Here is a 26,046-nt window from a genome sequence, read left to right on the forward strand (position 1 = left end):
TCTCACCAGCTTCTTTGTTCTATTCTATTCCTAATCTTTTGCAGACTACTGTTCAATTGCTTTATTAGAAATGGGCTTCATTTTCTTCCCATTGTATCTGTCTATTTTTATGTGTGCCATCTCATTGAAACCTTTCTCGATTGCCAACATTTGCATATCATTTTTTCCTCTGTATTGTATTTTATATTTTCTTCTAGACTGTAAATTCATGAAGAATTAGCCACTGCTGCAACTACTAATTTTTCATGAACCCTATAGGCTATGTATATGAAAACATTTGTGACAGGCCTGGTGTGATAGGAAAGTCCTGGCCTTGCACACACTGGGATCCATGTCCTGGGTGCTGCACTTCCCATTCAGATCCCTGCTTGTGACCTGGGAGAACAGTCTCTGACAGGCCAAAACCTTGGGACCCTGCACCCATTTCGTAAACCCAGAGAAAACTCCTGGCTCCTGGCTTTGGATCGCTTAGCTCTGGCTGTTGCAGCCACTTACAGAGTAAACTAGCGAATGGAGGATCTTTTTCTTTGTATCTCATTCTCTCTGTGAATGTGACTTTCCAATACAATTAAATCATAAAAAACGTTTTTAAAAAAGCATCTGTTATGTATCTTAAGTATAGGAAGAAAATAAAAACAATTTCTTAGTTGCTATCTCTGCATGTTATCTTATATGGGAGTAACACAAACTAAACATGTATTCAGATGAATGGATTTTAAAAAAAAGATTTGAATTGCAGATTGATAGTGACAGGGAGAGAAAGATTGAGAAGGGAGTTTAGCATCTGGTACTAAATGTCCTCAGTGGCCTAGCTAATCCAGGCCCAAGTCAAGGGACTAAAACGCCATCCAGGTCAGGTGGCAGGGGCCCAAGTTCTTGAAGCGTCTTCCTCTACTATCCAGGTGCATTAGCAGGGAGCTCTATCAGAAGCAGAGCAGTGGAACTCCACCCGGTATCCAAGTATAGGATGCTAGAATCTCAAGTGACAGCCTAACTTCTTGTACCACAGTGCCATCCCCTAATTGAATGGATTTTAAAAGGGAGAGTGTGGATTGGTATTTTTAGTGAAGACTACATTAAAGGGTTCTTTTCAAATAAATGGATAGTCGATCAATGAGAATACGGTGAGAAATTGAGAAAAAGTGTGAGGTTAAAACAACTTACTATTTTTAGTTACCTGTTTTAGGATATGATAACCTGCCAGTTTTCTGTCAAAGGCTCCAGGTGCTTATAACGTTTCTATGAAACATGGGAAATTATCATAAAAATTAGCAGATGAAAATGTGTTTATTATTCTACACAGTGACTGAAAGGAATTGAGGTGCAGTATAGCTGAGTGGCTCTGACTCGGGGTTTTCCTAGGGCTTCAGTCACACTTATAGGACACTGCAGTTAGCTGAAGGTTTCCCTGGGGCCACAGGATTTACTTCCAGCCTCCTTCTCATGGCCTTCACTTTTGTACCACCAAGGCTTCTCCAGAGAAATGCTCAAAGCATGGCTTCCCTAAGGACACTTAATCTAAAAAAAAAAAAAAAAAAAAAAAGAGAAGAGAGAGGGAAAGAACAGACATGTACAGGAGCACAGGAACTTCTATGGCATCATAATGCATCCTTTCTTGCATTGGCTGTATTCTCACAGACCCACCTGACATAATGTGCTAGGGGAACTATACAAGGTTTGCAAGAGTGAAGAGAATGTGGATAGTCTGGGCTGCTCTTGTGGCTGTCCCCCACTGCTTGATGATTGGATTGTTTTTATATAAAAACAGAGATGTCTGTTTTCACACATGCGTGAAACAGTTGATATTTAGGTAACAAAGTTTTTAAACTTGCAAAAAGAGGTGTTGATATATCATGACTATAAATTGCATCCTACTTAATTCCTCCCGAAGTGAGGTAGAAGGATCATTAGTGAAAATTATATCTGTACATTCTACTACAGAAAATTGTGTTTTCTGTCTCGTTTCTTTTTACTTTTCTGTGGAAATGTGAACTTCCTTTTTTCCCTTTTAATCATACAGGTTGTTTTCAAGATAAAATGACCACAGATAGCCTAACAGAATGTTCATCTGCAGGAGATTCAGAAAGCCTTGGAGAAACCAGTGATATCCTAAATATGGTAAAATATTCTATCTGCCTATACAAGAGACTGAATTTTATTTCATTATGGATATATGTGTATCTGTACTTTCTATACTTGATGCATAATGGCTATATTTTATTTTTTTCTTATTTATAAACCAACTCTATTGCATAATTTATAGGCAATAAAATTGATTTTGATTCCCAGATCGTTAGTATGACAACTGAGAATAGATTATTTTAGAATATTGAACTGTTTCATAGTAGTTTTATTTATATAAATACTTATTTATTTAGAATGTATGAAATAAGCTGTCATCAATATAGTCTTCATTCCTTTTAGAACACTTATTTGTATTTATTTCAGACACATATGATGAGCCTGAATTCTAGTGACAAGCCATTAAAGTTATCACCACTTCAAAAGCGAAAGGTATAATGAGATTTTTTTTCAATATGGTAGGTAAAAACACTTTAAAATTATTTTTTCTATGGAAGTTTCTGGAAAGGACAAAGGAAAGGTAAGTGTTCACTTTTCATGAAGATTGGGGAACCTTTCTTTTCTGCTAGCTACAATTTAGATATTTATAACATTTGTGGGCCATATGACGTTATCAGTGTCAAAATTAGCCCGATTAACATTTATTTATTTTCAAATCCCATCTGCAATTGCTCCAACAGTGCCAGAAAAAATGACTGTGTGGGCTTTACGTGGCTTGTGAGCTAGTTAGTTCTCATCCCTGCTTCAGACTTTAAAAGACGAATGCAGTGTAGTACTTCTGTTTTGGCCTGTTCAGGTAGTACCTGTTTTTTGTAATCTAATTAAGTGTGATAGGATTTCATTGCTCTTTTGGGTCACTAATGAGTTATAGTAATCATTTTCTTGCTGTGGAGCAACAAATTATGATTACAATTTTTAGGTATAGGAAGATGCTAATGTGTGTTAGAGTGAATCTCTGGTTTTAGTTGAGTTTGACTTGAGGTAGGTTATTAAGATGGCTTTACTGGTTGGTATCAGTATCTTTTCTTGCTTTAAAATTTCATGATTTTAATGGAAATATTTGATGACAGCTTTTCTAATTTTGGAGTGGGTTTTAATTTATCAAGGACTTGACAATATAAGAGCATTGTGAAACACTTGTAGATTAGAGATTGTTCATAGCTGAGAGGGAACTTCTGTAAGTAATAGAGGAAGGAATAGTCTATACCGTTTCAACCTTTGTGTGAGAAAAACCTTTACTGCAATTCTTTGCTTTTCCTGGCTTTGAGGACCACTGGGATGAAATAAATTGGAGAAATGTAAATTGAGGAAAGCTGGCTATAAAAATCATATATAAAAGATGGCTCTTATGCATTTGTGCATTGTTAAAATTTCTTAAAACTGAAGCCACTGAAATAAGTAAGACTCTTGCTAAATTATAAGAATTATAAGAATTTTTGTGGCTTTCTTTTAGATTCTGAGTTCTATCTATCTGGGCTGCTTTAAAATCTTTTTTTAAAGATTTATTTTTATTTGAAAGGCAGATTTACAGAGAAAAGGGGAAGAGAAAGAGAGAGAGAGAGAGAGAGAGAGAGATCATTCTTCCATCCACTGGTTCACACCCCAAATGGCCTGAAACACCTGGAGCTTAGCCAATCTGAAGCCAGGAGCCAGGAGCTTCTTCTGGATCTCCCACATTGATGCAAAGACCCAAGGACTTGGGCCAGCATTTGCTGCTTTCCCAGTCCATGTGCCAAGAGCTAGACAGAAGTTGGAGTAGCCAGGACCAGAACCAGTGTCCATATGGAATACTGGTCCTGCAGAGTAGAAGCCTACTGAGCCACTGTGGGGCCCCTATCTGGGTTACTTTATGACCTGTTCATTTAGGAATCAGTTCTGGTAACTGGGTGTATCTCTCTTTTGGCCTCTGATAGAACTTTGAAATTTCAGGGTAGTTAAAGAATGAGATAGAAAAGAAACATAAAAAATAAAGCACTATTTTTTAAGGTGATATATATTCTATTCTCTCATAGTCCTTTTAAGTGTATCTAACAGGCCACCTTTATTACATGCAAAGCATATTTATTACATAGTTTTTATGTGTGAGTTAAATTTTAACCTGTTTGATTTAATAGTCTTTGGCAAATGAACTCTTCCAAAGTACAGCTTAAAATTTTTGGTTTAGCATGATTTTGCAATTCAGAGACCCACATTTATCAGGTACATAATAAGTCTATTTCCTGGTAGAGTTTATGTCAACAATTTCTTGCCTCATTTTGCCAATCAGGAAATTAATTTAATATTTTGATGTATTCAAATCTCATTTTATTTTATAGCTTTATATAGATATTACATTTTATCCTATTTTCTTCTCTTAATAGTTTCTTTCATGTGTGCAGTTAAGGATTTAATAGATGAAAGAGAGGGCCAGAAAATTGAAAATATATAAAACATTTTGCTTACCAAAGAAAAATACATACATTTTTATTTAGCATATAGGTACAAAGATTTCACAGATGGTTTTCACTTTTTTCTGTGAATAAGCTATTTTTTTTTCCAATTTTAAAAATGTACACATTTCAATTTTTTTTTTAATTTTGTGAGTTTCATGGGCTGAAAAGGCATTCATGGTTGGGAATTTAGCCTGTCTGTTTAAGATGGTGTTTGTGGACCCCAGTTTCCCTAATGAAATTTCTGGGTTCAGTATCCACCTCCAATTCCTGAATCCATCGTTTTGCTAATTCAGTCCCTGGAAGGCAATGGTGATGTGATTTGTTTCCTGTGATTGGGTTCCTGCCATTCATGTAGGAAATCTGGATTGGAGATCTGGATAGCAGACCCCAGTTCTTCATCTAGGCTTGTCCTCCTGCCTCCCTTCCCTGCCCCTCCCCGGCCACTGTGGACAGTGGGGAGTGAAGCAGCAGAAGGGAGTGCTTGCTCTCTCTCTCATGTGCCCTCTTGTTTATTCTTTCTTCTTCTCTTTCAATTTTCTTGTTTTCTCTCTGCACTTTGCACGCAAATAAATTTTTAAAAAGATCAAAAATTAAAAAATTAAAAACTATGCAGAAGGAGGGAAAAAGTGTACAGAGCTGCTCAGCGTTTTATAATGGCATCTGGAATCAGTGTGTAAATATATGTAAGGATTCTGGTTGAGGAGCCAGTATTGGTGGGCTGATGAGTAACAAAACTGAGATAGGCAGTGAGCATTGAAACTAAAACACATACATGTTGCTCAATCCAGATTGCTTATAGCATTGACCTAGAGAGTTGAAGAAATTATTCCTGACTAAAAGGGAACTTCAACAAAATGTCTGGTTAAAATAGATGCCATCGCTCTTCTGAGAAAGTGTGTAAAAAATTTGGTAGTAATTTGTAGTAGATAAGTTATCTTTGTCAACTAATAGTAGTATGACGATTGCTTCAAAAAATTTGCAGAAACAAGAAGCATTCGTGATGCAGCCTACAAGTCATACTGAAAAGGATGATACTAATGAATACGAAGATATGGCAAAAATGAAACAAGGGGAAATGTATATGCAGCATATGGCAAAAGGAATATTCATGATGCAAGCTACTGAAAGTATGAAAGCATTTTCAGATGAGGAAGTAGGTAATGAACCAGGCCAGCTGACACCTCAGGCTGAAGATAGACACGAACATGGAAGTGGTGTTGATGAGCCTACTGCTGAGGAAATAGAAAAGGAGAGTGCTGAAGGATACAGCCAACAGGATTCAGAAGCAGAAGATATAGTCTCTGAGAGTGAAAGTGAGCTGGCAGATGTAATAGAAAATGAAGAGAATATAAAGAATGTTAGTGTTTTCTCTGATAACTTATCAGATCGAGATATGAATATTGAAAATGAAGAAAATAAGCATTTTGTTAATATAAGCAGATATGGCAAGCAAGATGTGACCTTTGATGGTGAAAAACAGTTTATAGAAGAGCAAGACGGTTACATGGAAAGTCAAAGTGAGAGTCAGCATGGTATGGCTGATGGATTCATGCATCCTGAATCAGTAGAATCTAGTAATGGAGAGAAAGAGGATGATAATGTGAATACTGCTGTACGTATGTGGTATAGTAGAAAATGTATTGAGCAAGAACATGATCAAGGCACTGAACCCAAATTTTTGAGATTCCTGAAAAATTTTGATTTTAAGTGTGACCGTTTGTCAGAAATCCCGGAAGAACAGGAAGGAGCAGATGATTCGGAAGAAAGTACACTAGATGAGGATGAGCTAGAGACAACTGAGCAAACTGAGATGCTTGAAGGAGTAAAGGAGGAGAAAGCAGAGATCCTGTTAGATGATGTTTCAGACAAAGCAGAGGTGAGTGAAGGCAGGGGAAATTTAGGGGGAGAGATAGAGGATGGCTCTGGGGGGGAAATAAGTGGAATCTGTGAGGTGGGTACTTCAGGAATGAAACAGTGGCGAAAGAACTTGGGAAAGAAAAACAAGGGTGGAGGAGAAATGGAGAATCTGAATATGGACCTAAAAGAGAATAAGGAATGGGAGAAGAGAGATGAGGAAGAATGGAAGAAAAAGGAGATGGCGGGAGGTCGTCAGAAAGAAAAAAGCAAAGAGACGGAAGAAAGGGAAGAACAATCAGAGGGAGAAGGGGAAGAGGAAGGAGAGGAGGAGGAGGAGGAGCAAGAAGAAGCAGAAGAGGAGGAGGGAGAAGGGGAAGAGGAACCAGGAGAAGGTAGGAAAGAGGAAGGAAAGGGAGAAATGGAGAAAGCAGAGGAAGAGGCAGAAGGAGAAAAGGAAAGAACTAGGGAAAGATGGGAAGGTGAAGGAGATGAGGAGGGAAAGGAAGAAGAAGAAGGGGAGGAAGGGGAAGAGGAAGAAGAGAGAGAAAGGGAGGGGGAAGAGGAAGATGGAGAAACTGGGGAGTATGCAGAAGAAGAAGAAGAAGGGGAGGACAGCGAAGAGAAATGGCAGGTGAGAGAGGAGGGGGAAGAGGAAGAGGAGGGGGAAGAGGAAGAGGAGGGGGAAGAGGAAGAGGAGGGGGAAGAGGAAGAGGAGGGGGAAGAGGAAGAGGAGGGGGAAGTGGAAGAGGAGGGGGAAGAAGTGGAAGAGGAAGAAAAGGAGGGGGAAGAGGGAGAAAGGAAAGAGAAAGATGGAGAGGGGGAAGAAGAAGAGGAAGGGGATGGAGAAGAGGAAGAGGAAGAAGGAGAGGAAGAGGAAAAAGGAGAGGAAGAGGAAGGAGGAGAGGAAGAGGAGGGGGAAGAGGAAGAGAAGGAGGGAGAAGAGGAAGAAAAAGAAAGGAAGGGCAAGGGAGGAGAAGAATATGGGCAGAATGGAGGAGAGGAAGTAGATGAAGAGGAAGAAGGGAAATGCCAGGAGTCAGGTGAAGAAGATGAAAGGCAAAAAAGGCAAGGTGAAGGAGAAGAGTCCCAAAAAATGGACAAAAAAAGAAGGTTTGTGAGCTATAACAAACATAGACAACATCAAAATGTGTTGCTTACTAACACAGAGTTAAAGAGCGAGCAGGGGTTCAAAATGCCAGGGCAGTCCAAAAACCATTTAGAAAATGAGACACCAGGTTCTAAAAAATTCTGGAATAATGTGTTACCACAGTATTTGGAATTGAAGTAACAGACTTTAAATTTGATGGCAATGAGTCAAGCCATTGTAATACTTTGTATATAATAGGCACTTGCTACATTTTATTAAGTTGATTTTTAATTTATGCATATTTTTACTTGTGATTAACAAAAACAAGTGATGCCAATTGTGTTAGGGGTGAAACAACAGGAGGCATGAGTAATTCTTGGCTCCTCAAACTAATGTTTTGGTATATTTTCCCCAAGATTGTAAATATATATATGACTGGAAAATATCAAAAGTGATATCAGATAACATTGTATATTCTTCATTGAAGACATTTAGAAAATAGGACTTTATTATAAGAGTACTTTGTATGTACAAGTAGATCTATTTAACAATAGTACAGATCCTTAAGGGCTATAAATATAATTTTTATAAATATGTTTACATAATTTTTCAGCTTGTGTTTACAGTTTACCTACAACAAATAGTAATTTCATAAACATAGATTGTATCTAAGTCTAACATAAGGAATTTTAAAGAAATAGCATTGCCTTTTTGCCTTTTATGTGTCCATTTTGTAAAAATATCCAAATCAACAACTGTGTTCAGAGCTTAATTCCTAACAATCGTTTGGTTGCTGAATGGCCAGATGATAGTGAGTTTAATGAGATGCAAATCGACTTAAGTATATAATCTGAAGGCTTTAAAAGTTCTAAGCACTTATTAGTCAGGCAAAGCTATTCTATGGACCTTACATTTTTTATCTATAGAATGGAGTCAATGAGATGAGAGGATAGTTATAATCTGTTCTAACTCTTAAATTCTCTTCATTCTACTTCATCATTTTTGTTATTTGTATAATAGATTTTTAAGGAAGAAAGTTATGTTTTCAGGCTCATTTAGTTTTCTACAAAATACTGTCCTTAAATGTTAAAAAGTTGTGATAACTTTAACATCGCTTGTCTTCTGTAACTCCAGGTCTCTTTACTGTTGTAATTTCCTGGCATTAACTGTCCTGTCAGAACCTTCATTGCCACTATCTGTTTTGTGGTTTCAGTGTGTGCTTTATTGACCATTCTGTAATTCTTGGTTTTTCCATCATATGTCTAGTTTCACGAAAAATAAAAATTAAATGTATATTGTCTAATTGTAAAAAAAAACCTGTCTAATATTAGACACTGACTTTTAGAGAAGTTAGACTCTTACTAGACTAATTTGTCTTCCCTTCAAATTGTCTTATATTGATGATTTGCTTGATTTCCTTGAGCTTCCTTTTCAACTGATTCTTTCCCAGTCCCATCCATATCTTAGATATGAGGGATTTCTAATACTTTACCAAGAGGATTTTGATGGTAAATTTCTTGTGAACATTAAAGAGTTGAGTTATTTACACATTAGATTCTCTGTGAGTGAGAAAGTATAAGAGTATGAGGAAAAGGATTAGGACCATGCCAAGAATTTCCTAAGAACAAGTGTAAATTTTATCCTAGCTTCAGAGATCTGATAACTTTCCCTAATTAATCAAATTCACTGACTGGGTATTGCAGGATTTTACCAAAGTCTAGCATACTCATAAAATATTAGAATAATAGTACTATTGTGACAAAGTATCTCTAACAAATATGATCATTTCAAAAGTTTTAATATGTTTGAAAAAATTTAAACAAAATGATTCAATAAGGTGGGTGACACAGGGAAAATTCATAAAAGAAAATCCTTTGGGGATATGATTAACTCAAGCTCTTCCACTGAAGAGACAATCATCTAGCAATATGGAAGCATTTCTAAACAGCATTTCTTAATTAGAGACTGTATAAGTACCAGTTAGCCATCCATTAGAGTTTTGTTACAACAAAATTTCCAATATCCATGTTCTTCAATGAAAATATTTAGGGTTAAGTTGCTCAGATTACCCCATCTTCAAGCTGACTAGCACTTTTTTATATTATAGTAGCAGTTATTCTGAATTAAGCATACCAACTTTCTGTGCCCTCTGTCCAGGGAACATTTATGTAATTATGTTTGCAGGTCTAGTACCCTCTGGACAGGAGTTTATTGCTGCTTAGTAAATGTGGGTGGGGCAAGGGAGAGTATAGAGAGTAGAAGAACAAGCTCTTGATAGATTTTCCTGAATAGAAGCGATGTACATGTTTTTAAATCATATGACTTTTAGGAGAAAAAGAAACTTAAAATTATGGCTACTTTTGTCCATCAGGAATTAATAATTCCATTTAGTAACAGTTACTTAATGTCCCAATTCTACTAGTTGGATCGGATTGCTTAGGCTTTTGCGGTAGTTTTTCGCTGGCCATGACCTGAGGGAGTTTGAGTTATGTATTTAGAGTCCTTTCAGTTACAGTTTTCTAAAAGAGATTCTGGCAGAAAGACTTTCAGGTGAGCTGCAAAAGAGAACCACAGGAGCGTCTGCTGCTGCTCAAGAGCAGCACCCAAGGTACGTGCGATTGCAATGTCTTCTGTTATTCCCCTGTAGAAAGAAACTCACTATATACGCACAAGGAGACCTCAAAAAGTTTGTGCAAGATGGAATTAAAAGATAATGCAAAATTTCCATGAACTTTTAAAACCCCCTTGTTATGTTTCAGAAATAAGATGCATGCAGCCATGTGAAAATTCAATGAGATATATGCCCAATACCTGACATTTAATATTTGATTCATGTTTTCCATTAGCAGATACTTATGCACCAAACACCAGAATGGAAATGTCCCCAAGTGAGGTAATTTTCAAAAAGTAAGGGCAACTTACAGTTAACCTCTTGCGGTCCTCTTACCTGTCATGGACTTGTGGTAATGGCTTTCTCAAAACAACACCAGGCTCTGCCTTAACTGTTTCTTAACAATGCCCTTTTGTTTTTAATACCCCTCTGCTCTAAGTTCATTCCTCCCAAAGACAAATATGACCTGAAACCTACTCTGTGTTTTTCTCTATTAAATTCCTTAACCAATGGGAAGAAAGTGATTTTTTTTAAATCTTAGATGCAGAGAATAATAAGTGGCTCCTGATCTCAAGGAACTCCTAGGCTGTTTCTAGGCTGAGCAGAAGCTTAGTAATATGTTAGGATGCTTTATTCTGCAACTTCTGCAGCCACAGATAAAGGCTAGGGAAGGGCTTCCAAGGAGTAAATGGGGAACTTGATTGGAGTCGTGTCAGATAAAACTTAACCCAGTCAAGGAGTTGAGGGGGAAGAGAGTTTGATGGATATCATGAGAGTGTTTTGGAGTGACTGCGGTTTTGGACCTAAATAGAGAAGAAAATGACCTTGATATGTTTGGGAAACAAGCCAAACCAAAAGAATAAGTTGACTGCACGTGAGTGTCTTTTAGCTCATTCTGGCAGCATTGTTGAGGGTGGACTGGAAGGAGTCAGGGATGTCAGAAAGGGGTTATGGTAGACCAGGCAAGGAATGAAAAGGACCTGGACTAGGACAATGGGGATGGAAAAATGGGGACCTGAGTTATCAAGAGAGATTTAAGGATAACATTGGAAGGTTTAATAGAGAGATGTAGATGGGAGAGACAGAAAAGACCAGGCTTTTCTTATTTCTGGCTTAGAGAAATAAGTGGAAAGAATACTACCCATCAAGATTGATAATAAGGGAGCAGGGGCATAGGAAGGCAACAGTTGTGAACTTGTTGGTTTTAGGTTGTTTCTCGAAGATGTTAAGTAGTTGGACATTGATATGGAGCTCCAGGGAGATGGCTGAGTATCATGTGCTTGTTTGTAAACTGGGGGTTGAGTGAGAAGAATTCCTAGTGTGAAAAGAGAGAAAAAAAACCCCTAAAGATAGAATCAATAGATAAGGGAGCAATAGAGAAGGGGACCTCTCAAAAAGGAGGGGTGGAGAGGGAGCACTTAAAGGAAAAGAGGGATGGCATCTAAGCCAAGAAAGAGGTTTTCTGGAGGAAGGCATGATGGAGGCTGCAGAGAAGGCCTCTAAAAGGTGGCCTGGTAGAAGGTCAAAGTTGAACCACATTGCAAGGGAAGAATGAGCTCAAGGCAAATTGATTTGTAGAGGAATAGAATACAAACTAAACTTAGAAAATACATATCATACAGAGAGTACTACTGCCATGTTCCTCAATTTAGTAAGGGAAATATATACCCAGAGACTCTGGCACTCAGAAAAAATCCTAAATGTTTCTTTGGTGTTCTTATATAGTGTAGTACATGAGAATCAGATGTCATTGATAGGCCAGACCAAAGACTAAAATTTGCAGTGCTATGTTTGACCGACGAAACAAGGACATTTTTGTGAGAGGCCACACCTATTTGTTTCTTTTACTGTGACCCAAAACAAGATGCACACCTGTCCATTCCAGGCCACCTCGTGTCTTATACGGTTCTGATGCTAAGACTATACTTAAACTTTGCCTTTTTTTTTTCTAATATAAAATGACAGTATTCTGCCAGCCTTTTCTAAATTGTTTCAGTTTGAAGGTAAGTGCTTTCTGTGATTAAAGTAGTTGCCCAAGTGTGCATAGAATAATTATAAAAACATTGTAGAATAATTGTAAATGTGTGTAGAATAATTGTAAAAGTGTGAAATGTTACATTTCACGTGATTTCAAGTAGAAAATGTCATTTTCTAATAGTTTTCTCAAATTTAGAAAATGATATAGATCCATGTTCTTTGTTACTGTAGATCTCCTTAGTTAATAAATAAAGTTACCACTCATTATAAGAAATGAATGTTTTATGTTTTGTTTCTAAAATAAAGTCAAAATCGCATAATATATTAATCTATGATTCAATCAGTGCCCTAGTTTAGCAAGGTTGATTGGAGTTGATCCAGGTGCTGTCCAAGTGAGGACTGTTGGGAACACGGCTCTCTGATTCAGTCATCACTATAATTCTCTCTCAAGAGCACTCTTTTTTCCAGTTAGTCCTTCCTTTGGGTATATTTGTGCATTTATTATGAGCTGTAAATCTTAAATCTAGGATTCTTCTCCTTTCCTTTCCAAATACTCTTGATAATTTTAGCTACTCCTAATGCACATCTGGCTGGGCACAATATACAGTATAAGTCACTTGAATGGGGAAAACATACAGGAAAAAAAGTTTTACAAATTGTTGGTTAACTCTACCCAACAGCTTTCACCCTTTCCCAGGTTCTCTTCTTGCACACATTGACTCAGGACTTGAATTAACCTAAGTCAGATTCTCCCCTAGTAACTTGTGAAACTCTTTCAATTTCAGATTTTACTTAATAGATTGTCTGTGTTGGAATGTTATTAGGCTGCGCCTTGAGTTCTACTAACCTGAGAATACCTTTTATATTGTTAAGATGTACATGTAAACATATTCCCTCGCTAGCCTGAACTGTCCCTTTTTTTTTTTTATCTTTTGCAAACAGAATGTGGGTAGTTATCAATATTGTTTTCAAACTAGCAAGTGAAGATTTGGAGTTTCAGGCTTTCGCCTTAGTCAGACAGGCACTAGTGATCACCAAAAACCAGTTACAGTGCTTAAGGGGATATATACATTATTTAGAGTATACAGCAAATATTGCCAAGGTACCTTTTGCACAATATTATACAGGTGAGTGAATGATACTGATTGACCTATCTTAGGGACTGTAATTCTTATGAAGTATGAAAATGAAAAGCATGGTAAGGGGAGTCCCTTAAAGAACTTAATATCTTAGTGAAAGTCAATACAAATATTTTATACAAAGTATGAAACTGGAAAAAAACCCCTCAGTTTGGAATAAAAGATAACCAAATCATTTTCTACCTATGCTTAAGCATTATATAATATACAGTTATGTATCAAATCCATTGGTAGGTTATTTTATAATTTGGATTATGTAGACGAAGTTTTGCCTCTATAGAATTTTCTCTCTGCTCTTAATAATCAAGAAAAAAACATCTTAGCTGTCTGTATTCCTTTGTCTTCTTCCTGAAATTTAAATAGTTACAACTAACTTCTTGAATATCAATAAATTATACCTCTGAAGTGATTTAAATACTTATGTTTTAACATACAAACATTATATGTAGATATATTATCTATACCACCGTAAATAAGATATTTGTAAACTTTTCTCATGTTTAAAACCAAGATTTGTGACATTTTAGGCTTGCCATAGGTGCTAATAGAATTTTGGTTATTCTAGTCATTGAAATAGAGCAACATAAAATACTTGATAATACAGTAACATGATATTAAATATGAGTTTGGTGTTTTTCCTCGATTTTAGTATGTGAATTAATATTCTGTGTTCTTTGGGAGAGTATAAATTGTCTGTGTTAGCAATATCAAATCTACTTTTTAAAAAAAGGAAGTCTTATTCTCTGTTGATCAACTTATCACAGGGTCAGGAATTATCAGAAACTGAAGACATGGAAACAGAAATTGAACCAGAAGAAGTAGAACCTGAAGATGTAGATGAGGAAATCAACACTAATGATGATGAGAATTCTGTGGGAGATAATGAATGTCCTCTTGCAGTTGATCATGGTGAAATAGCAAATTCAGAAAAAAGCTGTGATGAAATGGCAAATTCAGAAAAAAGCTGTGATGAAATAACAAATTCAGAAAAAAGCTGTGATGAAATAGCAAATTCAGAAAAAAGCTGTGATGAACTAGCAAATTCAGAAAAAAGCTGTGATGACTCAACTGAAGCTGTTGAAAAGGTATGATGATAGAGACTTAAATCATGAGGTACTGTCTGTAAGTAAGCATGTGGGGCTCCTAGATCATGAAGGAGGAAGATCTCAATTCCATTTGGAAGCAAATGCTTAATATAAATAGCTTCGAAAACTCATGTGCTGTAGCAAAGACTTTGGCTAATTTATGAATCAGGAAAGCTTTTTCTCTAGGTCGTTTTCCACATTCCTGTCTAGCATTGTATACTCAGCATTAATGAATATTAACCAGTATAAGCTACTACTGCTGGAAAAATTAACCAAGAAGTTCAGTATATTGTCCTTGAAATGCTGAAAAGGCCATGTTAGCAACACTGGTACTGGTAGCAGAATTGGGATATGTATTTGTGTATACATCTGATTATGTATGTATGGACAGACTGAAGTTGTTCACAGCACTATCTGAGGTTATGGTGAGTTCTTCAAAGAAACAATCTAAACAAAGAGGGAGATTAGGAGGAGATATTACTGAAATAGCAAAAATTGTCCTGAAATTGGAGCCAGGGATACACAAAATGGTTTCTTCCATTTGGTAATTTTGCCCACGCATGACCCTGTTAAAAGACTGTTGGCAAATTTTTAATGATTTATTTGCTACCAGAATTCTGGGTTAATTTCAGAGGTACATAGTTCTGAAATCCAAGCTGAATGAAATTGTGTCCATTCGTTTTCATTTTTATTTTGTTTGGACTTCTCATGCCCAACCTGTGTTAAGCAGACTTTCTAGTTGATGAAACATTCTCATCAAGATTTTTCTTCTTTGGGTTTATTCCTCTTTGTCCTGTTCTATTCTTCTTTTCCCTAACACAGACAAACTGAAATATATTTATCCTTTTGTTAGAATGTATACTTATGAAACATACGTTGTTCTATATGCCTGTATTTTTAAATTTAAAACAGATTGGGACTTTTTTTGTCATCAAGGGCCATTTGAATATTTATAACATCATTTGTGGGCCATACAAAATTATCAGATTAGAAAGCAGACTGCTATACATTTATTGGCTTTCAAGTACCACTCGTAGATGTCTTATCTGGGCCAGACCAAATGATTTTGTAAACCTCATATGGCCCGTGGGCCAAACATTCCCCACCACTCATTTGAAGGGTGTTACTATGCTACAGAGATCATTTCCTTCCTTCTGTTGCCAAGACTCTTTCCTCTCACTAACAACAACAACAAAAATCTAGCCATTATTTTCTTTCAGAGGAGGAAAATGATTGTGTTTATAGGGAGTATTTAGAGTTCAGGCTAGCGTGCTCCCTAGAATTGTTTAATATGAATCATTAAACACCAGTCTGAGATTGTGAAATGTTAAAAAAAAAAAAAAAAAAAAAACAGACCACATGCCAGTTAGTCCCTGAATCTTCTGTGAGAAGAATTCAAACAACATAATCTTAAAATAATTTTTTTTTCAGCTAGGACATGGGTAATCATTCAGTATGTATCTTAAGACCCCTCATTTTATAGGAGTCCAACCAAGAGAGGTCATTGTCACATGTTTATGTCATTAGCTAGAAGCAGAATCTGGAACATTACTTAAAAATGAAGCCTAAGTTTTCTAACACACCAAAAATACAGGGTTTGGTTTTTTTTTTTTTTTTTTTTTTGGTCATATTGCTTCTTGATTGTTTCTAGGATGAAGAAACCAAAACAGTGGAACGTGCCATTTGTGAATACAATGAAAACCCAAAAGGTATCAACGTATTTGACTTCAAAACTGTGTTTTTAAAAGTCTAGATGTATAACATACATGCATATGTCTATTACAGATGTGAGGAGCTCTTAAATGTTATTAGAAAATGCATATTATGAAAACTATGTGCCTGGATCTCATTTTGTTTTTGCATAAGAAACAAACTTTTAATTCCACTATTATGTTTTTTAAGTATCTTCATATGCACTTATATGTACTATGATTGACTAATTATAAGTTTATATGCATATGTTGTTTTACTGTTGTATGGTCCTAATTAGACAATGAAATGTGTGACACAGTCTTGCTTGTTATCCTTTACAAACCCTACTGCTTCTTCACTTGCAGTATTCATATTATTCATATCTGTTAAGGGATTTAGGACAACCTTTTCACTACCTTTGTTTTTCTCTACTCAATCAGTTCTTAATAGAATTGATTTTTCCCTAAATAGAACCAAGGTTTTGCCTTAAATACCAATTTATATCTCTGTTGAACAATATGAACTTCTTTGCCCACGATAGAATGGGTTTAGAGGCACAGTGGCCATCTACTTTATTTCCCCTCACAAGAGCCCAGACCTCCATCTCTGATCTTACCACAGCCATTGTGTGAGAGAACAGCTGCCACCAGAAGGAGGACACTAGGATTACCGTTGATACCTTAGACATGACCCAGATAATACATGTGTTTGCAGTGACACCTGTGTTGTGTCTCCACACCATCACACTAGAGCATGCTCAATTACAAAAAAAGTTCTCACAAAAAATAACTGTAGTACTGGATGTCTGATGTGAACTTAAGCAGAGGAAGGGATAGTTTTCTTATTCTCATTTCTGCAGATAGAGTGGTAAATTTAGAGTATTTTAAGCAAAATGACAAAATACTTATTCACCTAAGAGTAACATAAAATTACAATGTAAAATTAAATGAATGTATATACTTCAAAGATCATTACTCAACTATATGGCATTAATTTGAAATATCAAAAATAACATGCCCATTTGAATATAAAAAGTTTAATAATTATGCTAATTTCAAAAGTAATTTATATTTTTTAGAAGTCTTCTTTGGTAATTACCATTGCTTGTGTAGCTATATTTACATACTGGTCATATAAACCTTTACCATATTGGTTAGGTCATCTTGGGCATTTCTAGTTAACTTACCATTATAGGAAGTATGCGGAGTAGGCACTGTCCACTGCTCCTGTAGTGAGCTATTTTTTGTATTACCTCACAACTCAGGGTTGATGAAGTTTCACTGAAAAGCACAAAATCTTTTCATTTTGTTATTGAACTAGAAGCAATATTTCTAAATGTGTCCAATTTTAGGAAGCGTACATGATCGTGCACGGAGCAGTTCTCCAAAAGTCGTGGAAGTTAATGAATTGGCAAGTAATGACACAAAAAAACTAAAGAAGGTAAATGAAAGGAGCTTTCCATTTTTATATTAATGCCAAAGCATTGAATTTTTCCTGTCTTTCATGTGATAGTTCTCCCTATTTAACTCCCTTAGTATGAGTTTCGGTGACTCCAAAATACAGAGTATTTGAAATGGGGTTTCATTTTATTAGCATTTGCCTGATAAATTTTTTCTTGTATTTTAGTTGAACTTTTTATCAATCGCCTATATGCCTATATTTGTCTTTGAAGGTTTTTTTAAGGATTTGTTTATTTATTTGAAAGTTACAGATACAGAGACAAAAGGGAAGAGAGAGAGATGTTCCATCAACTGGTTCATTCCTCATATTACTGCAATGGCCAGTGCTAGCCCAAACAGAAGCTAGGAGCTTTATCTGGGTCTCTCCAACATGGGTGATAGGGGTACAAACCGTTGGACCACATTCTGTTTTTCCCAGGACATTCCCAGGAAACTGGATTGGAAGTAGAATAGCTGGAAAACAGATTGGCTCCCATAGGTGATGCCAACATTGCAGATGGCAGCTTTATCCATCCACTGTGTCATAATGCCAGCACCTCAATTTTAATTTTAGTCACGATTGTTCTCATATTTTTAAATGCAGTTCTATTTTGGTTCTTTTCAAACCAAATCAGTCTTTAAAAGTTAGTACCTTATATATTGTACTTAAGTTTTTTTTTTTAGTCCTCTAAATAATCAAAGCATACTTTCTTCATTTTCTCTGATTAGTAATTCCAGTCCCTCAAATCCTCAGGAGTCTAAAATCTCTGTGTTGTTCTGGCTGGCTTTCTTTTGTTGACTTCTTTCTGTGTATGTTTTGAAATTTCGATTGTGAATTCGTGTTCAAAAGGGCTTTTTTTGTAGAAATATGGTTTAGAGTGAGTCCATCCATAGAGAATTTGTATTAATGTATGCTAGCTCTGAAATTATTAAAGGACCACTTTAGATTAATGTCTCAGTTAAAGATTGCCTACCCACACTAGTAATGTAAATATGAACCTCAGACTCACATTAGCAAATATTTTTCTGCTTATACTCAATTACCAGGCCAAGAGAGGCTTGCTATTTTGTTATCATCCAATGTCTGTAGGTGGACCAAAGATATCGTCCTTAGAAGGTCCTTGTATTTTATAGGGCTCTTAGTTCCAATTCCACACATTCTGCATGATTCAGTCTGTTAAAATCCAAGGATCTAAGTCTTGAGTTTGACAAATTTCAGTATTCACTCGCCTCTGAAGTTTCTTCCTTCTTCCCCTTTTGGCCTCCTAGGAATTTCTCTTAATTTTTGTGGTATTAGCTATACATTATAAAAGTTTTTTGTTGTTGTTACTCAGCATAGCCTGAAATTTTACACTTTTTGAGATGTGTAATCTTCCATCATAGCAGAGAAAAGATTCTTCTATTTTAACTCATAGACACTTTCTAGACTCTGATTTTTGGGTTACAGCTTTTTACTCTTGTTCCTCTATTTTTTTTTGTTTTGCTTTTTGTTTTATATTTTTGTCGTGTGTGTGTGTGTGTGTGTGTGTGTGTGTGTGTGTGTGTGTGTGTGTTCCTCTATTTCTTAAGGCTAATGGTAGGTTGCTTTTACAAATACCAAGTTGATTCTGGAAAAGCAAAGTTTTGAACTGGTTTATGTTTTATAGGATTTCTTTTTGTCACCTTTTAAAAATATAAGCAGTAGTGGGCATTTAGCTTCGTGGTTAGAACATTGGTTAACATGCCGTGGCTCACATCAAAGTACCTGGATTTGATTCATGGCTCCTGTTCCAAACTATGGCTTCCAGCCAATGCACGTCCTGGGAGGCAATGGTGATTGCTCCTGTCATTCACTTGGAAGATCTGGATTGAGTTTCTAGTTCCTGGCCTTGGCTTTGACACAGCCCTCACCAACACATGAGAGCTCCCTTATGTACCTCTGCCTCTTAAATACATACATGCTTTTAGAAAGTTGATGGAAAAGTAAAACTAGAGGATGTTGTTATTGTTATTTGTGCTGTGACTCTTTGGAAATCCTATTTTCTCTGGGCACATCCTCCAAGGGCTGAACTCAGAAGATGTGTTTGACATCATCTTTTGGGATCTCTTCTGGTGGCCACCCCTTTCCTGAGATATTTCTCTCCCTTGGCTTCTGAGCAGCCTCATTTTCCTGATTTTGTCCCTATATACATACAAACCTTGGTAATTCTGGGTGCTCTCCTCTTCCTGTACCTGGCCTACGCTTTTTTTTTTCTTAGACTCTTTTCTTTCCATTTCTACCTGCCTAGATCCCTAGGTTATTTTGGCCACTTTCCTGGCTTCAGTTGTTATCTGGATTTTGCATAACTATAGCTGGGGTCGCCCCTGAGCAGCCGCTCCATACATCCACCTGTACTACCCATTCAGCTGTCCTTTGGCTGTGCTAATGTTCTGCCAGAAGTTCTGATCTCTCTGGAATAGAAAGATTTGTTGTCTTCCTCCTGCTCTGGAATATTACAGTAGAAATCCTGGGTAGCTACGAATCATCTGAGAATTGTGGGTGTGTTCCCAGCATGGCTCACCCTGGTCACATTTAAAAGTTATAATAAGTAATACGTTAGTGTTCATCTTTTTTCCTCTTATAATTCAACAAAGTAAAATATTAACTTTATTCCTTGAAGAAAAATGATACTATTTTACCAAAATATTGATGATATTGAAAAACCCTGAAAGATCTTGATTTAGTGTGGGGTTATGACTGTAGGGATTTATGGATGAAAAGAATGTACCACTGTACATTTGATACCTCATAAATCTGTGACAAAATAATATTAATACTTTTTGAAAATGCTAGCCCCTAAACACTATTAAGTGAATGTTTCTCTTACTGAAATGATTTCTTGGGATTTTTTTCTAGATTTTTCTCTTTAAAAGAATGCCACTGACAAGTCAGAAAAATATGCACAGTGGTGGTGAGCCACACCAAGACATAAAGGCCATAGGAGATCAAATGGCTTATAAAAAGGATAACAAAGACACCAGCCAGAACCATATGGAGCCACGCTCTTCAACACCAAACGTACAGAGGTCAAAATCTTGTACAATTCTATGAATACACGTTTTGGTGGTCATTGAGTGTATTGTCATTTATACTTGAAAAATGTTATGAATTCTGGGAAAGGTTTCCAATAAGACTTTTAAAGGTATAGTTGTTTTACTTGATTTGAACAGTGTGACCAGTTTTGATATTTATTTATCCTGAAATTTTTGACAAGCAGTTTCAAAATTTAGGTGTCTTAAACTATTTTTAAGTGTTGTGGCCTTAACTGTTCAGTGTTGTGATAAAAGTTCTATTTTTATATGTGAAAAATGAGAGGATATTTCAGTTTTTACTTAACAATGTTACTCCGTAAGACAATATTTGCAGTCTCATGAAATTGTAATAGTTTTTAATATATTGACAATTTTAAAAACAGGCAAAACTTTGTAATGAGCATATTTTGATAAACTATCTGTTCTGTTAAAATGAATATAGATTAAACATGGAGGTACTTGGAGTTACCAATTGAAGAAATGGGGATAACACATATAATTTAAAAATACTGAAGGTTACAAATTTTGTATACCTCTGACTGAAGACAGCATGTATGCAAATGTGTTAAAAGGTACATCTTTGAGAAGGAATTGAGTATGGAGGCTTCCTTTCTTTAGCTCTTTTCTTTAGGAAAGTGATTTGGCCTGGAAACATTATAGATTGTATGGGGTAATCCAAAGTGTTTGTGCCACAGATTGCCACCATAGAAGATCTAGGCATGGCCAAGCACCCTTATTTCAACTGTCTCTAGCATTGAGAGCCATAACCAAGTATGGTTCACTCACAAGGGATGCTGGCACAAAGAATAGGAAGGACAAAGCTGTTAAATGTACTCTACTGGAAACGTTGCTTGCCTTTCTCACGGGTGCTACTTATATAATGGAACAAACTCCCTTCATTTTCCTCATTTTAACTCATTAACAAAACACTATCCCTTTAAAAAAAAAAGATGTGTTTATTTATTTGAAAAGCAGTGTTAGAGGGAGGAAGAGAGATCTTCCATTCACTGGTTTACTCCCCAAATGGTCACAAGTGCTGGAGCTGGGCAGATCTGAAGCCAGGAACCAGGAGCTTCCTTCAGGTCTCTCATGTGGATACAGAGACCCAAGCACTTGGGCCAACTTCCACTGGTCCCAGGTATGTTAGCAGGGAGCTGGATTGGAGATGAAGCAGTCAGGATTTGAACTGTCCCCATATGGGTTACTGCATCACAAGTGGCAGCTTAGCTCTGTATGCCAAAACACCGCTTTAGCCACTCAACACCATTCTGTAATCACAGTGACCATTATTCCGTTCAAACAAAGAAAAAGAAACTCTGTTTCATGTACAAGGATTGTAAGATTATGATTCTGAATTCTCAGAAAATAGTCTGTGTAAATATTACCTCTAGTAGAACCCTAATTTTATTAAATGTGAGTGCATAGAATTTGTGACAGAGCTATTCTAGTACTACAATTTAAAAAAAAATGCCAAAATAGGAACTGGAGGAGTCAAGTAGAAGTAAACTTCACAGATGGTACTAAGGCATGCCAGTTTTCATAGGCAGTTTTTTTTTTTTAATTTATTGGAAAATCAGATATACAGAGAGGAACATCTTCCATCCATTGATTCACTCCCCAAGTGGTTGCAATGGCTGGAGCTGCACCGATGTAAAGCCAGGAGCCAGGAGCTTTCTCCAGTTCTCCACACGAGTGTAGGGTCCCACGGTTTTGGGCTGCCCTCCACTGCTTTCCCAGGCCACAAGCAGAGAGCTGGATGGGAATTAGGACCGCTGGCATTAGAACTGGCACCTCTATGGGATCCTGGTACATGCAAGGCGAGGACTTAAGCTGCTAAGCCACACTGCCGGGCTGAATAGGCAGAATTGTAAGATGGCCCCCAAGGTTGTCACCTGCAGGTACCACATGTCTGTAATAGCTGTAATAATTATTTCCCCCTCATTTTAAAAATATTTTATGTAAAATGTTTTTATTAACATGTAACACTTGTGCAGTTTAGTAGGGTACAGTGCAGTTTGTAACATATATGCACAATATAGACCAATCACACCAGGCAACTGGCTTCCGCCTCTTTCCTTTGTTTCTGGAGTGTACGAGCTCATCTCTTCTTTCCGTTTTAATCTAGTGACTAGCATGTGAGCTCTCATCCCACTGTGCTGTGGAGCGCTAGGACTCACCACTTTTCCCTGACAGCATCTTGGAATTTGTTATCCAACCTCCTTGTATCCCCGCTTCTCACACTATTCCCAACCTTGACGAATCACCGTTCTGAGTCCACGTTGGCTGTTGTTTTTTAAACTTCCACATAAGTGAGACAAGCCTTGATATTTTCTTTTTGTGTGTGAGATTTTTCACTTAACATAATAATTTCCAGTTCTATCCATTTTGCTGCAAGTATCAATATCAGAATTGTATTCTCTCTTATGGCCCAATAATATTATTTTGATTGCATATACCATGTTTTCATTATCCTGTCACTCATAGATAGCTATTTAGCTCGATTCCACATTGTGACATTGTGCATAATGTTGCAGTGACTTGGGAATATACGAGGTACCTCTTTCATATATGGATTTCATTTGCTTCAGAAACACATTGTGAAGTGGGGTAATTGGGTCTTGCGGCAGATATATTTTTAGAGGAACTTCTGTACTGTTCTCTGAACTGGCAGTGCAGACTAAAATTCCTACTGTTAGTGTGTCAGGGCTCTCTTTACATCCTTGTCAACATATGTTCCTTTTTGTGTTTGTGAAAATAGCCAGTTTCAGGAGGAGTGAGATGATATCTCAATGTGATGTTGATTTACATTTCTTTGGTAGCTAGTTATATGTTGAATGCTTTTTCAAGCTTTCTTTCTTTTTTTTTTTTTTGCCCTTTGTATTCCTTCTGAGAAATATCTATTGCAATCTTTCTTAGTTAAATTATTTTTCATTATTGAGTTTTTTTAAGGCTCCTTCTGTATTCTGGATATTAATCCCTTGCCAAATGCATGGTCTATAAATATTTTTCTTGTTCTCTTGGTTTTCTCATCAGTCTATTGATTGTTTCTTTTGATATAAACATCTCAATTTTATATTTATCCGATGTGCTTTTGTTGCCTATGTTCTTGGGGGTCTTATCCAAAACATTGCCAATGTTTGTGTCTTGAAGTCTTTATGAATTTTAGGATTATAATTCTACTTCTGTGAAGAATGTCATTAGTATTTTTCTATTGAATCAGTAAATTCCTTTGCATTTTGTAGAGATTTTAACAATATTAATTTGTCCAGTTATGAACATGGAATAATTTTCCTTTTTTCTCTTCCTAAATGTATTGAATTGGTAGCCTATCATTTTCTTGTAGTTGTCTTTTATATTGTTTGCTAAATTTATTACAATGTAATTTTTATGGCTTTTTAAAAAGTATGTGTGTATTTGAAAAGGCAGAGTGTGAGGGAGAGAAGGAGAGAGGAAGAGGTGTGGACAGAGATCTATCTTCCCAGTGGCTTTATAAACCAGATGTGAGCCAAGCCAAAGCTACACAAGAACTTCATCCTGGTCTTTCATGTGGGGGGCAGGGACCCAAGTATTTGGATTGTTAGCAGTTGCCTCCACAGGCCCATCACCAGGAAGCCGCATCAGAAGCAGTACAGCCAGGACTCCAGCCAGCACTCTGATGTGAGATACAGTGTTGTAAATGGCAGCTAAAGCCACAGCACCATTTTACAGCATCCCCCTTTAGTAGTTCTTAGGTATGAGATTGCACTTGACATTTCTTTCTCCAATATTACTGTAGAATAATACTGCTGATTTTTGTGTATTGACTGTCTACTGAAAACTTATTGCATTTGTTTATCCATTCTAATAGTGTCTTGTTGGAGTCTTTAGATTTCTTTCTCTGTAGAATCATGTATTCTTCAAGCAGGTATACTTTGAATTATTCATTTCCTATTTGTATGTCTTGTCTTTCTCTTGTCCAATGACTAAAAATTTCAGTACTATATTGAATAAGAGTAGTGAGAGTATGTGTTCCTAACTGGTTTTGCATTGTATGGAAAAGGTTTTCAGCTTTTTCTCCATTTGTTATGATGTTGGCTGTGGCTTTTTAAAAAGTATATTGTGTTGAAGCATATTCCTTATGTATGTATTTTATTCAAGATTTATTCTGTCATTAGTGGTCATTGAATTTTATTAAATGCTTTTTCTGCTTCAAGAAAATGATGATATGATTATGATTTTTAAAAAATATTTATTTATCTGGGCCCAGCATGATGGCTTAGTGGTTAAATGCTCGCCTTATATGCACCAGGATTCCATACGGGCGTCAGTTCATATTCTGGCTTTTCTACTTCCAGTCCAGCTCCGTGTTTGTGGCCTGGGAAAACAGTAGAGGATGGGCCAAAACCTTGGGACCGTGCACCCTCATGGGATACCCAGGAGAAGCTCCTGGCTTCAGATCGGCTTAGCTGTGGCTGTTGCAGCCACTTGGGGAGTGAATCAGTGCATGGAAGGTCTTTCTGCCTCTCTTCCTCTCTGTAAATCTGCTTTTTCAGTAAAAATAAATAAATCTTTTCTTTAAAGGCAGAGTTAAAGAGAAGGACAGACAGAGAAATATCTTCCATCCATTAATTCACTACCTAAGTGGCCGCATTGGCTAGGAATGGGCTGGGCCGAAGTCAGGAACCATGAGCTTCCTCCTGATCTCCCACATTGGTGCAGAGGCCCAAGTCCTTTGCTTGTGTTCCATTGCTTTTCCAGGTGCATTAGCAGAGAGCTAAATTGGAAATGGAACAGCTAGGACTGAAAATGGTGGCCAGTTGCAATGCCAACATAGCAAGCCGTGGCTTAAATCACTATACAACACCACCAGCCCTTAATTATGATTTTATCCTTATTTCTGTTGATGTCATGTGTTGTGTTTATTGATTTGCTTGGGTTGAACCATCCCTGCGTCTGGAATAAATGTCATTTAGTTATGATAAATGATCTTTGAGATGTATTAGATTCAATTCACTAGTATTTTGTTGGGAATTTTGTTCATACAGAAGTATGTTGTCAGTCTCAATGTGTTTGCAAAAATTTTAGAACTTTCCTTAGTCATTGCTTTCTAATGCTATTCCATTATGGCCAGAACAAATACATAATTTAATTTCATCTTTAAAAATTTGTTACTGTATAATATGTGGTCTCTTCTAGAGGATCCTTCATGTCCTAATGGTAAGAATGTGTATTTTGCAACCGTTGAGTGGAATGCTCTCCAAGTACCTGTTAGTTCCATTTGCTCTTTAGCTTAGTTTAACTCTGACATTTCTTTCTCGAGTTTTAGTCTGAGTGATCTGTCCCTTAATTGTGGAATATTAAAGTCCCTCATCATTGCACTAGGGCTTGTCTCTCCTTTTAGATCTAATGCTTACTTTTATAAAATTGAGTGCATTGACATTATGTGCATATACGTTTAAAACTGTCATATTTTCTTGTTGGATTGGCTCCTTACTCATTATGAAGTAATTGTCTTTGTTGCTTTTTACAGTTTTATCTTAAAGTCTATTTTGTCTGATGCAAATATGGCTGCTCCTGTTAGCTTTTGATTTCTGTTTGCATGGAATATCTTTTTT

General features: G+C 36.6%; 1 protein-coding gene across 2 annotated transcripts in view; it reads left to right on the forward strand.

Annotated features, from left to right (window-relative positions):
- Positions 1-20,926, forward strand: part of RPGR (retinitis pigmentosa GTPase regulator) — a 39,036-nt gene extending 18,110 nt beyond the window's left edge. Inside the window, exons 12-18 of one of the 2 annotated variants that reach the window (XM_040999971.1) lie at positions 2,021-2,118; positions 2,449-2,514; positions 5,497-6,390; positions 13,950-14,270; positions 15,922-15,979; positions 17,314-17,402; positions 20,277-20,926. In XM_040999971.1, the coding sequence (XP_040855905.1) occupies positions 2,021-2,118; positions 2,449-2,514; positions 5,497-6,390; positions 13,950-14,270; positions 15,922-15,979; positions 17,314-17,402; positions 20,277-20,471 (1,721 nt within the window). In that variant the 3' untranslated portion in view covers positions 20,472-20,926. The remainder of the gene's footprint in view (positions 1-2,020; positions 2,119-2,448; positions 2,515-5,496; positions 6,391-13,949; positions 14,271-15,921; positions 15,980-17,313; positions 17,403-20,276) is intronic. The other variant, XM_040999982.1, reaches the window with a different exon arrangement.
- Positions 20,927-26,046: the final 5,120 nt, after the last annotated feature.

The sequence above is a fragment of the Ochotona curzoniae genome, unplaced genomic scaffold (assembly GCF_017591425.1).
Source record: "Ochotona curzoniae isolate NIBS_2020 unplaced genomic scaffold, NIBS_Ocur_1.0 contig_1274, whole genome shotgun sequence".
NCBI classification, from domain to species: Eukaryota; Metazoa; Chordata; class Mammalia; order Lagomorpha; family Ochotonidae; genus Ochotona; species Ochotona curzoniae.